Source organism: Marmota monax, unplaced genomic scaffold, assembly GCF_021218885.2.
Source record: "Marmota monax isolate L192 unplaced genomic scaffold, Marmota_monax_Labrador192_F-V1.1 WCK01_AAM20220418_F8-fsc00151, whole genome shotgun sequence".
Classification (NCBI taxonomy): Eukaryota; Metazoa; Chordata; class Mammalia; order Rodentia; family Sciuridae; genus Marmota; species Marmota monax.
Window position 1 is genome coordinate 3047691 of NW_026694226.1, and position 11205 is coordinate 3058895.

The 11205-nt window shown below is 43.8% G+C and overlaps 1 protein-coding gene across 2 annotated transcripts; it reads right to left on the reverse strand.

Annotated features, from left to right (window-relative positions):
• Window positions 1-243: 243 nt before the first annotated feature.
• Window positions 244-4135, reverse strand: Coq10a (coenzyme Q10A). Of its 2 annotated transcripts, XM_046466641.2 has the most exons (5): window positions 3783-4135; window positions 3087-3233; window positions 1892-2084; window positions 1370-1471; window positions 244-1073 (listed from the first exon to the last, which is right to left on the reverse strand). In XM_046466641.2, exons 1-5 carry the CDS (start codon window positions 3914-3916, stop codon window positions 906-908), a joined length of 744 nt encoding a protein of 247 aa, XP_046322597.1. In that variant the 5' UTR covers window positions 3917-4135; the 3' UTR covers window positions 244-905. The 2 variants fall into 2 exon arrangements, with proteins under 2 accessions (XP_046322597.1, XP_058442147.1); XM_058586164.1 differs by lacking the exon at window positions 3087-3233 and having other exon boundaries at window positions 3783-4132.
• Window positions 4136-11205: the final 7070 nt, after the last annotated feature.

The following is an 11205-nucleotide window of genomic DNA, read 5'->3' on the forward strand; positions in this document are numbered from 1 at the left end:
AGGCATCAGATATATGGAAAGTCTGAAACGAGATGATTCTGTTCTGGAGATTCCTCCTGCAACTGATCTGAAAAAGTCTATAAATAGGTAAGGGGGTGGGTACTAGATCCTGGCCTGTAGAATGTGCTACTATAGTTAGCAGGGACACTGTGTCCAAGAGGCCTTTTTACACCTTTACTCCCCCATCACTTTCTTCTACTCTGCTGTATCTATGTTGTTTGCCCAAGAAACAATACAAAAAAGGCAAATTCACACTCAAAATTTATTGAAATTTTTATAAAAACTCAGGCCAAGTGGAGGAATATGGTACAACCAAAGAGTACAAGGATAGTTTTGTTCATTGCTTTTTTTTTTCCTCCTTGGCCCTATTGCTGTGATGGTGAGACAGCTCCTCACTCTGTTAGCCAGGCAGCATGGAAATATTCTTAAAACTGAGGCAATATGGATTTCAAGCTGGGGGCAGATTGCCTTTTTTCCTGAGAAATCTCAAGCCAGGCAAAAATTATATACCACCCAATATCACTATGCCAGAGGAAAAGTTTAATGTATTCAAGCCTTCAAGAAGTTGATCTCTTTCCCTGGTCAGATACTATGGTCTCCTGACAGGGCTCAGAGAACCACATAGTCCTGATCCTAATTCAGTGTGAAAAGGTTGCAGGCACATGGAGCTTTCAGAATAAACCTGACCCTTTCCTAGGCATGTGTCATTTCCATATTCATCCTCACTGCCTCCTCCCTCCCCCAACATTTCCAGTCAGTGTAGAGCCTAACTTCTGGGGAATTGAGAAGAACATTGTCATAAATAGTCCAGTCCAATCCTCAGACTGGAGCAGGAGCCAAGCCAAATAAATAAGAATTGGGTGGGAAGGGGGAGTAGAGGAGACGTTAGGGAACAATCTTTTGCGTCAAGTATGGTGCACCTCATGGAACATCAATTCACGGGGGATGGCTGTTTCTGGACCAAACTTGGTGGCTGCCCGGCGCTCGAAGGCAGCAACATTCTGTTTGACAACCTCATCAAAAAACATGGTGGCCAGCTGGGAGTGCAGCAGAGAACGAAATTCAAAGGAAATCTGGGAATGTGGAAGAGACAAATTCTTCAAAACCACATTAGGTTGTCCTTGGGCAAATGCAAGGATACTATTCCTCAGTGCCTTTATTCCCAGTCCCCTCCAGTTCTTTAAACCCTCTCAAGAGTCCTGACTTAGGACTGAAAAGAGTACAAGTCTATATAAACTCAGACTTGTGAAACCCATAAACTTGGCAAATGCTTAGTACTAAATATACTTAAAGAATAACCCTGTCACAGTACCTCAGCTCTGTTCTCACACTCAGTTTTAGACCTGGGCTGCAAAGTCTTCTGACTCACCGAAAAGTCCACAGTGCAGGTCCGGGGGTAGGCAGGAATACCAGGGCTAAATCGCCAAATAGTCTCTAAGTGGTTGAAGAGCTTGGCGTCAGTACAAACAGCCTAGAATAAGACAGCTAGTTAAGCCATATCACTATGTATAGGAGGCAATAAGATGGAATTAAAAGCCAATTTTCTTCTAATACTGAGGAAATACTTGATATGAGGTGATAAAGTCATTATGAGGAAAGCCAAAATATCCTTTTGTGTGTGTGTGTGTGTATCAGGGATTGAACTCAGGGACACTGGACCACTGAGCCACATCCCCAGTCCTATTGTATTTTATTTAGAGATAGGGCTCAATGAGTTGTTTAGTGCCTCACTTTTGCTGAGGCTGGCTTCAAACTTGGCGATCCTCCTGCCTCAGTCTCTTGAGCCACTGGGATGACAAGCTTATGCCACCGTACCCGGCTCCAAAATCGCCTTTAAATGTGAAAATGTTAAGAGAAAAAACCTGGTCAATCCCTCCCCAGCAGGCCTCACCTTGACCATGTGAGGTTTGACCATGGAAACTGCAGAGGTATAACGTTCCACTATAGGTGGAAAGCCAACCTCCAACTGGGCCTTAAGGTGACCCTTACGGCTGGATACCACCAGAGACTTCTTACACCAAGGCACAAACTCGCGATACTCCTGGACGTTGGACACCACTTCAAACATTTCCTGCATTGAGTACCTAAGGGAAAAGGAATCAGAGAAGCCAAGAAATTGCCAGCTGGGCCAGGTTCCCCCTTGCCATTGCCCCTGAATTCATATCTTGCCTGCTAACCATACACCTTCAGGCATTAGAAATCTTAAGACTGGACAAATGGTTTTTCCAAAAGCAAACATGTACAAGTCCCCATGATGTTAATTTACCTTATGTTTTGTAAGTTGCAGAATGCTTTTACATTTATTATTATTATTATTATTACTATTATTATTTTGGTGCTGAGGGTTACATTCATTATTTTTATCTTAGGAAAATTTTAGGGATAAGAGATGGTCAGTTTTACTGTTGATCTCACTAGGGTCAGATCCCAGTTCTACAACTTACTTTCTTTCTTTCTTTCTTTCTTTCTCTCTCTCTCTCTTTCTCTCTTTCTTTCTTATTTATTTATTTAGAGGCAGGGTCTCCCTGAGTTGCTTAGGGCCTCCCTGAGTTGCTGAGGCTAGGTTTGAATTCACAATCCTCCTGCCTCAGCCTCCCAAGTCGCTGGGATTACAGGCATGCATCACTGTGCCCAGCTTCAGCTCTACAGCTTCCTAACAGTGTGACCCTAGGTAAATAACCTGTGTCTCCATTTTCTCATCAAGTACCTGATTCATAGGTTTGTTATGATAATTAAATGAGACATTTTATGTAAAATACCTAAGCAGCCTGGTTGCTACACTTGTATTGTGCTCGAAATACATTTTTGAAAAAGTTATCAGACAAATAATACCCTCTCATCGTGTTATATTATATCCATATGGTCCAATTCTAGGCTTATTTCACTCAATGCTCATGCATAGCAACAAAAGAGGGAAATTGAGATTGGAAGGATGGAAGGGGAGAATAAAGGATCAGTAACATATCTGTGGAGTGGGGTGGCCAGAGGTGAATCTCGTCCACCATTGGTACATTTATTATATCCTGGACATGGTTATTTGGAAAGGAAGAGGGGTGGGGATATGCAGGTCAGAAGAGGATGCTCACCCCATGATCCTACGCTCTGAGTAAGCCTTTCGCTTGTTGGTGAAAGGGGCAGCAAAGCCCATGAAGGAACGACTGGGAGTTAAGCCAGTCTCAGCTGCAGAAACCTGGGCACCTCGGGGCAAGAGGAGGCTGTAGGGGATCAGAAACCTAAGGCCAATAAAAAGGGAGAGGCAGCGTCACAATCTTTTTTTGTATTCTTCAACCATTTCCAGGGGAAGGGGAAGAGGGGAACATCCCAGAGGAAGGTCGTCCAGACAAGCTTTCCCCCCAGCACCTGCTGCAGTTCGCCTAGCTCCTTCGCCAGGCAGTCACGAGTGCGAAAGGTCTAGGGCGGTTGAGGACAGGACTAGGGTGGGGCTGGGAAAATGAGGGGTGCATGCGAAGCGCCAATTACCTCTGGGGCTACGCCATTGCTGAAAGCAAAACTCAGGGGCATCACTACCCCAAAGCCTCGCCCGACCCGTTATTGCCAGGGCATCCGCCTCGGCGAAGAATTGATTGGCACCCACCCAGAGCACTTTCCCTCGCATATAATTTGCAAAAGCATTCTCCAAAGTTCTACTTGAGCTTCCAGGGCACCACTACTGCCAGCCCCTGCCGCGTCCGCATCCCAGGACTACCACCCTCCACCGATGAACTTCGGGGTGCTGGTGGAACCCCTTTCCTTGCTAGCAGACGCCCTCACCTCCCTCTCACCTCATTGGTCGCAGCGGTCGCGGAGTGCCTGGGGGCGGGGCCGGGCGCGCGCCCTGGCGGATCGAGAAGCCGCCGCAGCTCTGGGCCATCGTGCGCGTCCCAGCTGGGAGCCGCCGCGCGCCCGCAGAGGCCATGCGCGCGACCCTTCCTGGCGCTCTGACGCCCGCTGCACCTCCTCACTCCAGAGCAGGAGCGGCAGAAAGGGCAACCCCGCTAGCTCAGCGCCCCGGAGCGCCGGGGTGGCGCGGGGCTTCGGCTCCTCTCGCCGTGCTTCCGCACGGGCCACCGGGTAGGCTAGAACTGAAGCCGTGACCGCAGCTCCCGGTACCCTCACGTCACGCCGTTGCCAGGGCTCGGGACCCGGAGAGGGAGGAAGGGAACAACGATGCCTGTCGGGAGATGTAGTTTCACACCTCTAGCGAGAAAGGGCATTGGGTGTGCGTTTGAGAGACAGCAGAGATGGCTCAGGGGAACGAGGTCACCAAGTAGAAATTTCTTGGCGAGTCTGTGGTCACAGGACCTAATACGTAGGCACCGAGACGACTTTGTGGCCGTGTCAACAGCAGATGTCTGTGAATGCTCTGAACGCCACTCTTAGATCTTTATCATTCTGCCTTTATGTTAGAAGCCCTTTTCATCCTTGTGACCTTCACAATGCCTGGTGCTATGCTTTATATCTTTGGAAAAAGAAATTAATGTTCCAAGCTCTGGTCTAAGACTACACAGTTTTCTCTTTTATATTTATAGAAAGAAGTTGCAGTGATAAGAAACAGACTTACTTTTAGGAGAGAGATCATCGTTGTCAGGAAAAGTGTGTATTCAATGAAGGATGAAAACTCACAGACAGAAATTCAGGCAAAGAAATATCAGTATACTCCTTTTCATAATTTACAGAGAAAACAGTTGCTCTTGATAGAGTGAGGACAATGAAAGAAAAAAGAGAGAGAAAGGAAAAAGAAATCAGTTAGAAAGAGACTGAATCTAGGTGGGTGCAAAAGCAATTGAAATCCTCCTCATGGTGGAGTGGAAGGATATTTTAAGACTAATGGCACCTACTGCTCAATAAGATGTTTATGCTGTTACAGTACAAGCTTTTTTTTTTTTTAGAGAGAGTGAGAGAGAGAGAATTTTAATATTTATTTTTTAGTTTTTGGCGGACACAACATCTTGGTTTTGTATATGGTGAGGAGGATCGAACCCGGGCCGCACGCATGCCAGGCGAGCGTGCTACCGCTTGAGCCACATCCCCAGCCCCACAAGCCTTCTTTTCTAAATCTTTCTTTCTAAAGCTTGCTTTCTAATCTTTAGTCAGGCTTTCCACATCAGAAGAGCTTTGCATAAGTGTTTTGTGTAGTGGTAGTCAGAAAAGGGCAGGGATAAAATAATGACTCATTTCAATGCAGATCTAATTGGTGTGGAAGAAAGACATCTTGCCCAGAAACAGGGGTCTGGAAGTATATATAAACCTTCCACCTCTGGGTTGGGGATTTAGTGCTCTGTGGCTGACCACTTGCTTAGCACACACAAGGCCCTGAATTCTATCCTCAGCACCAAAGGAGAAAAAAGTACCAGGTGCCAACAGACATGGTTGCAATCCCAGTAACTTGAAGTCTAAGGCAGGAAGATGTCAAGTTCAAAGCTAGCCTGGGAAATTTAGCAAGGCGCTGTCTCAAAATAAATAAATAAATAAATAAAGAGTGGGGTGAGGTGGGGTAGGGATCTGGCTCATTGGTAGATGACTTCTGGGTTCAATCACCAGTAAACAGAGAGAGAGAGAGAGAGAGAGAGAGAGAGAGAGAGAGAAGGGGAGCAACCTATGAATCCTCTAATTTCCCCTACCTCTTGACCTCTTGAAACTGACATTACTTTGGGGACTTCCACTAGATTCGAATTGATTTAAAATTTATACCCATCTTATCTGGAATTCAAGTTAGCAAGAACCATTCCTTGAACTGTCAGGCATTTTTTTTTTTTTAATATTTATTTATTTATTTTTAGTTTTCAGCAGGCACAACATCTTTGTTTGTATGTGGTGCTGAGGATCGAACCCGGGCCGCACGCATGCCAGGCGAGCGCGCTACCGCTTGAGCCACATCCCCAGCCCTGTCAGGCATTTTAACATTTGTTAGGAAGGTACTTTTATTCTTAAAGAGCAGGAACTTCACACAATTATATGATAAAGATGGAGCCCAGGTCTGGATGATCACCAAGCCCACTACCATTTTTGGGGAGGGGGAGTTTGGAATTGAGCCCATGGCCTCACTACATGATAAGCGTATTCTCTACCACTGAGCCGCACCCCTCCCACAGTGATCCCAAACCACTGTACTACCTCTGTAGTACTCAATACTAGCTTAATAAACAATTATTGGACTGGGGGGGTGTAGCTTGGTGGGACATTTAGCATGTTTGAGGCACTGGATTTTGTCCCCAGCATAAAAAAAAATTTAGCATGTTTGAGGCACTGGATTTTGTCCCCAGCATAAAAAATTGACCAAATGAGCCAGGCACAGAAGTGCACGTGTGTAATCTCAGCGGTTTGGAAGGCTGAGGTAGGAGGATCAAAAGTTCAAAGCCAGCCTCAGCAATTTAGCGAGGCCCTAAGCAACTCAGCAAGACCCTGTCTCTAAATAAAATATGAAAAATGACTGGGGATGTGGCTCAGTGTTTAAGTGCTCCTGGGTTCAATCCTTGTTACCAAAAAAAAAAAAAAATTGATCAAATGAATGTTTTAATGTTTCATCACCTTTCTTTGTTTTGTGGTACTGGAGACAGATCCAGTGAACAACATATCCAGGCCTCTTTCTTTCTTCCTTCCTTCCTTTCTTCTTTCCTACAGGGGATTGAACCCGGGGGCACTTAACCTCTGACTGTATCCCCAGCCCCGTTTTATATTTTATTTAGAGACAGGGTCTTGCTAACTCCCTGAGGGTCTCACTAAGTTGACCTCAAACTTGGCATTCTCCTGCTTCAGCCTCCCAAGTTGCATTACCACATGTGGCTAAATTTTTCTTTTTATAGGGACTCACTGAATTTTGGAGGCTGACCTTGAATTTTCAGTCTTCCTGCCTCACTTTCCTAAGTAGCTAGGATTACAGGCATTTGCCACTGGGAATGATTTTTTTTTTTTTTGGCACTAGGGATTGACCCCAGGGGCACTTAAACACTGAGCCATATCCCCATCCCTTTTTATTTTTTATTGTGAGACAGGGTTTCAATAAGTTGCTTAGGACCTTCTTAAATTGCTGAGGCTGGCCTCGGATTTGCAGTCCTCCTGCCTCAGCCTCCTGAGTAGCATGTGCCACAGCACCTGGCCTCATTTCTTTAATGCTGCTAATATCTTTTCCCCTAGCATTCAGAGAGAGCCTGTTATGTCCTCATATCCCATCCTTTCTCCTTACCATCATGGTATAGTATATTCTTCCAGTTCAAAGATGGTAATTTGAAGTCACCCCCAGATGGGCCTATGACCTTGAAGGACAGATTTATTCTGTCTAATTTCACTCTCTTGTCTGTCTCCACCTCCTCTGACTAAGGGCTTAACACATGCAATGCGAGACAGTTACTTATCTTGAGCAGTATGGATCTGGTTGGGAAAAGACAGAAATTAACTGGGATACATGACTGAACTGTGACCTCATTAATATACTGCCTTAACTGAGTTAAATGCTGCAGAATCCCCAAGGTCCAATAGACCTGCCAAGCAATTTGCTTGCTATCTCCCTACTAATTAGATTAGCTAATTACTGCCACTAAAACCTTTCCCTGTGCTTGAAACAACCAATTCCCTGTATGTCCATGCCATTCTGTATCAATAACTGCCTATGAGTACTGACTGAAAACATACCTCTTCCAGGAAGAGCCTCTTGACTGAACCCATCCCTCAACGTTACCCTGAACAGATAATTCCATGTAAACTAGCATGTATCCTATATTTGTTTCATGTATATGTGTGTGTTCTTCTAAATTGTAAACTCAAAAAAAAAAAAAAAGACACTACAACTTCTACCTCCCAATCAGTATGGCTGCTATGCACATGGTGAATCTTGAAAAGAATTAAAAAACCAAAGTTTAACTCCTAGAGATAAAGATAAATTCAACAGTTAAATCCAGGACTTTTGCATAGGAAGGTTTTGTTGACAGGTGCAGTGATATATGCCTGTAATCTCAGCAACTGGGGAGCCTAAGGCAGGAGGATTGTAAATTAGAGTCTAACCTTGAAAATTTAGCAAGACCCTGTGTCAAAATAAAAGGCAAAAAGGACTAGAGATGTAGCTCATTGGTAGAGCACCCCTGGTCCCCAGTATCAGGGGGGGAAAAAAAGGAAAGAGAGAGCTTTCCAGTTGTGTCTTCTTCCTCTTGTTACATTTTTTAACATTATTATTTTTTTTAGTTGTAATGGACACAATATCTTTATTTTATTTATTTCTTTTTATGTGGTGCTGAGGATTGAACCCAGTGCCTCATCCATGGGAGGCAAGTGCTCTACCACTGAGCTATAGCCCCAACCCCTCTTATTACTTTTGTGTGTCACACTGAGCCCTAGAAGTACCAATGTTACCTACGTCGTCACTTTATTGCTTTGAATATTAAAAATAACCCTTGTAGGGAGAAATGAATGACAGTAGAGGGGGTAGAGAGAAAAGAGGGGAGGGGAGGGGAGGGGAGGGGGGATAGTAGAGGATAGGAAAGGCAGCAGAACACAACAGACACTAGTATGGCAATATGTAAATCAATGGATGTGTAACTGATGTGATTCTGCAATCTGTATATGGGGTAAAAGTGGGAGTTCATAACCCACTTGAATCAAAGTGTGAAATATGATATATCAAGAAATTTGTAATGTTTTGAACAACCAACAATAAAAAAATTAAAAAAAAAAATTAAAATAACCCTTGTAGGGTAGGGGCTGTAGCTCAGGGGCAAAGCACTTGCCTAGCATGTGTGAGGCACCGGGTTCAATTCTCAGCACCACATAAAATAAAGGTCCATCAACATCTTAAAAAAATAAATAAAATAAAGGCATTCTGTTTGTCTACAACTACAAATAACAACAACAACAACAACAACAACAACACTTTTAGCTTCTTCCTCTTTCCAGCTGCCTAGAGAACCAGGCTGGCAACCTCCCTTGTTCACCTCCACCCCTGTGCCAGAACCAGGCACGTGACCCCAGCTGAACCCTTGACTGCAATTCCTCAGGTTACCAAGAGCTATTTTGGGCAGTAGAGACCATGTATTTCCCTCCTCCTCTCCTCTGGGTCATATCCTAGCTTAGCCTTTCCTGGAAGATCCTTCATACCCAACGCCCAAGCAGACAAGTTCAAATGTTGTATCCATCGGATACTCAGCTACCTTCATTTTCTATTTCCTTTTTCCTCTTCTTCATCATCAATTTTTTTTTTGTGTGTGTGGGGCTGGGGATCGAACCCAGGACCTTGTGCATGCAAGGCAGGACTCTATCAACTGAACTACACTTCATCATCAAATATTAAGGGCCTGTTTTCCATATGCGGATGTGCTAGAAGTAAAAAGAATTTTTTTTTTTTTGGCAGGACTGGGAATTAAACACTGGGCACTCTACCACTCTACATCTCTCTTTTTCTTTTTTTCTTTCTTTCTTTCTTTTTTTTTTTTTAGTTGTAGATGGACGCAATACCTTTATTTTATTTTTTATGTGGTGCTGAGGATCGAACCAAGTGCCCCCCCACCATGCATACAAGGCAAGCACGCCACCATGGAGCCACAAACCCAGTGCACACTTCCAACCCTTTTTAATTTTTTATTTGGAGACAGGGCCTCACTAAATTGCCACGGCTGAAACTTGGGATCATTCTTCTTCAACTGTCTGAGTTGCTAGAATTACAAGGCATGAGCTACTATGTTCCCTTAAAAGAATAATTTAATGCAAACCTTTTCCTTCAGAAAGCTCAAATCCATTTTTAAAAATTATTATTAAGAAAAAAAAAAAAAGCAATATACTGTGTTAGGAAGAAAACCTCTATGGCACATGCCTGTAATCCTAGTGAATCTGGAGGCTGAAACTAGAGAATCACAAGTTGGAGAGACCAGTCTCATTCAGCAACTTAGCAAGGCCCTCAGCAAGTTAGTGAGACCCTGTCTCAAAAATAAATAAAAAGGTCTGAAGATGTGGCTCATTAGTAAAGTGTCCCTGGGCTAAATCCCCTGTATCCACCCCCCACTAAGAGGCTCTGGCTAATAAGGAGGTTAAAATTCATTCAGAAATGACAAATACCAGTATGTCATAAAAATGTAACATGAAATGAGAAACAAAGTCTATGCAGTTTAAACTAGATTGTGGCAGTATAAACTAAGTACTTAAGTGTTCAGGAGAACTGTTAACCAGAGAAGACTTCCTAGAAAAGTAAGTTTTAAGAAATATTTGTGTTAGGGCTAGGGATATAGCTCAGTTGGCAGAGTGCCTGCCTGGCATGCACAAGGCCCTGGGTTCAATCCCCAGCACCACACACACACACACACAAAGAATTAAAAAGAAATATTTGTGTTTTGTTTTTGCAGTGCTGGGTCCTTTCATGTGGTAGACAAGCAGTATTACTGAGCAACACCCCCAGAACTTAAGCAAAATTTAAAATTGTATTTTCAACATGATAAAAAATTTTTAATTTTTAAATTCTATTGTTTTCCCTGTGTGTGTGTTTGTGGTTCAGGGGATGGAACCCAGAATCCAGGGCCTGTGCATGTTAATTAAGCACTGTGACACTAAGCTACATCCCCCTGACTCTCCAAAATTCTAAAAAGTGTATAGTGATAGGTAATCCCTCTTATTCTTCATTTCCTTTTCCCTAGTTTTTCTCTCCAGGAGAAAAGCACTGCTACCAGTTATGCGTGTCTTTCCAGCAGGAGTCAAGATATTGAAGACAAGGGAGGACTTTTATATATTTTATATTTGTTGCCTTGACAGAGGGCCAACTTGCTATGTTTTCCCAAACGCGTTCTCTTCAACGTATTGAGTTGTTGAGCTCTGAACATGGTTTTAAATCACCTTTCATAAACTGTACCAATTTTTAAATCTCCACTGATTTCCTTTTCCCTTTCTGGGCTGGGATGTCCTCCAGCCAGTTGTTCCCTGATTGGCTGCTCCAATTGGATTGCCTCTCCAATGGGGGAGGGGAAGCACCACCACTCCCGCTCTTTTAGGGGGAGAAACCGTTGAGTCTTTTGAAGTGTAGTCACCTTACCGCCTTAACTTGTGCTTTTAGTAACTAGGGAGTTGAAAAGTGCCCCTCTGTTGGCCTTGAAGGCCTTACTCCAGTGGTCTCTTTGTGGGTTTTTTCTGCAGCAGGAGAATGCTACTTCAGATTTCTCTCTGCAGTTTTGAGTATTTCTGCTGTTTCCTTTCTACACAACTCCCATCTCACCCAGTGGAGATGTGCTTTCCTTT

Coding starts and splice junctions, on each gene's coding strand:
- Coq10a (XM_046466641.2), bottom strand. CDS start 3,916: ATGGCCTCTGCGGGCGCGCGGCGGCTCCCAGCTGGGACGCGCACGATG. Junction 3,234..3,782: donor CGACCGCTGCGACCAATGAG/GTGAGAGGGAGG, acceptor TATTGGCCTTAG/GTTTCTGATCCCCTACAGCC. Junction 1,472..1,891: donor TCAAACCTCACATGGTCAAG/GTGAGGCCTGCT, acceptor GTCTTATTCTAG/GCTGTTTGTACTGACGCCAA.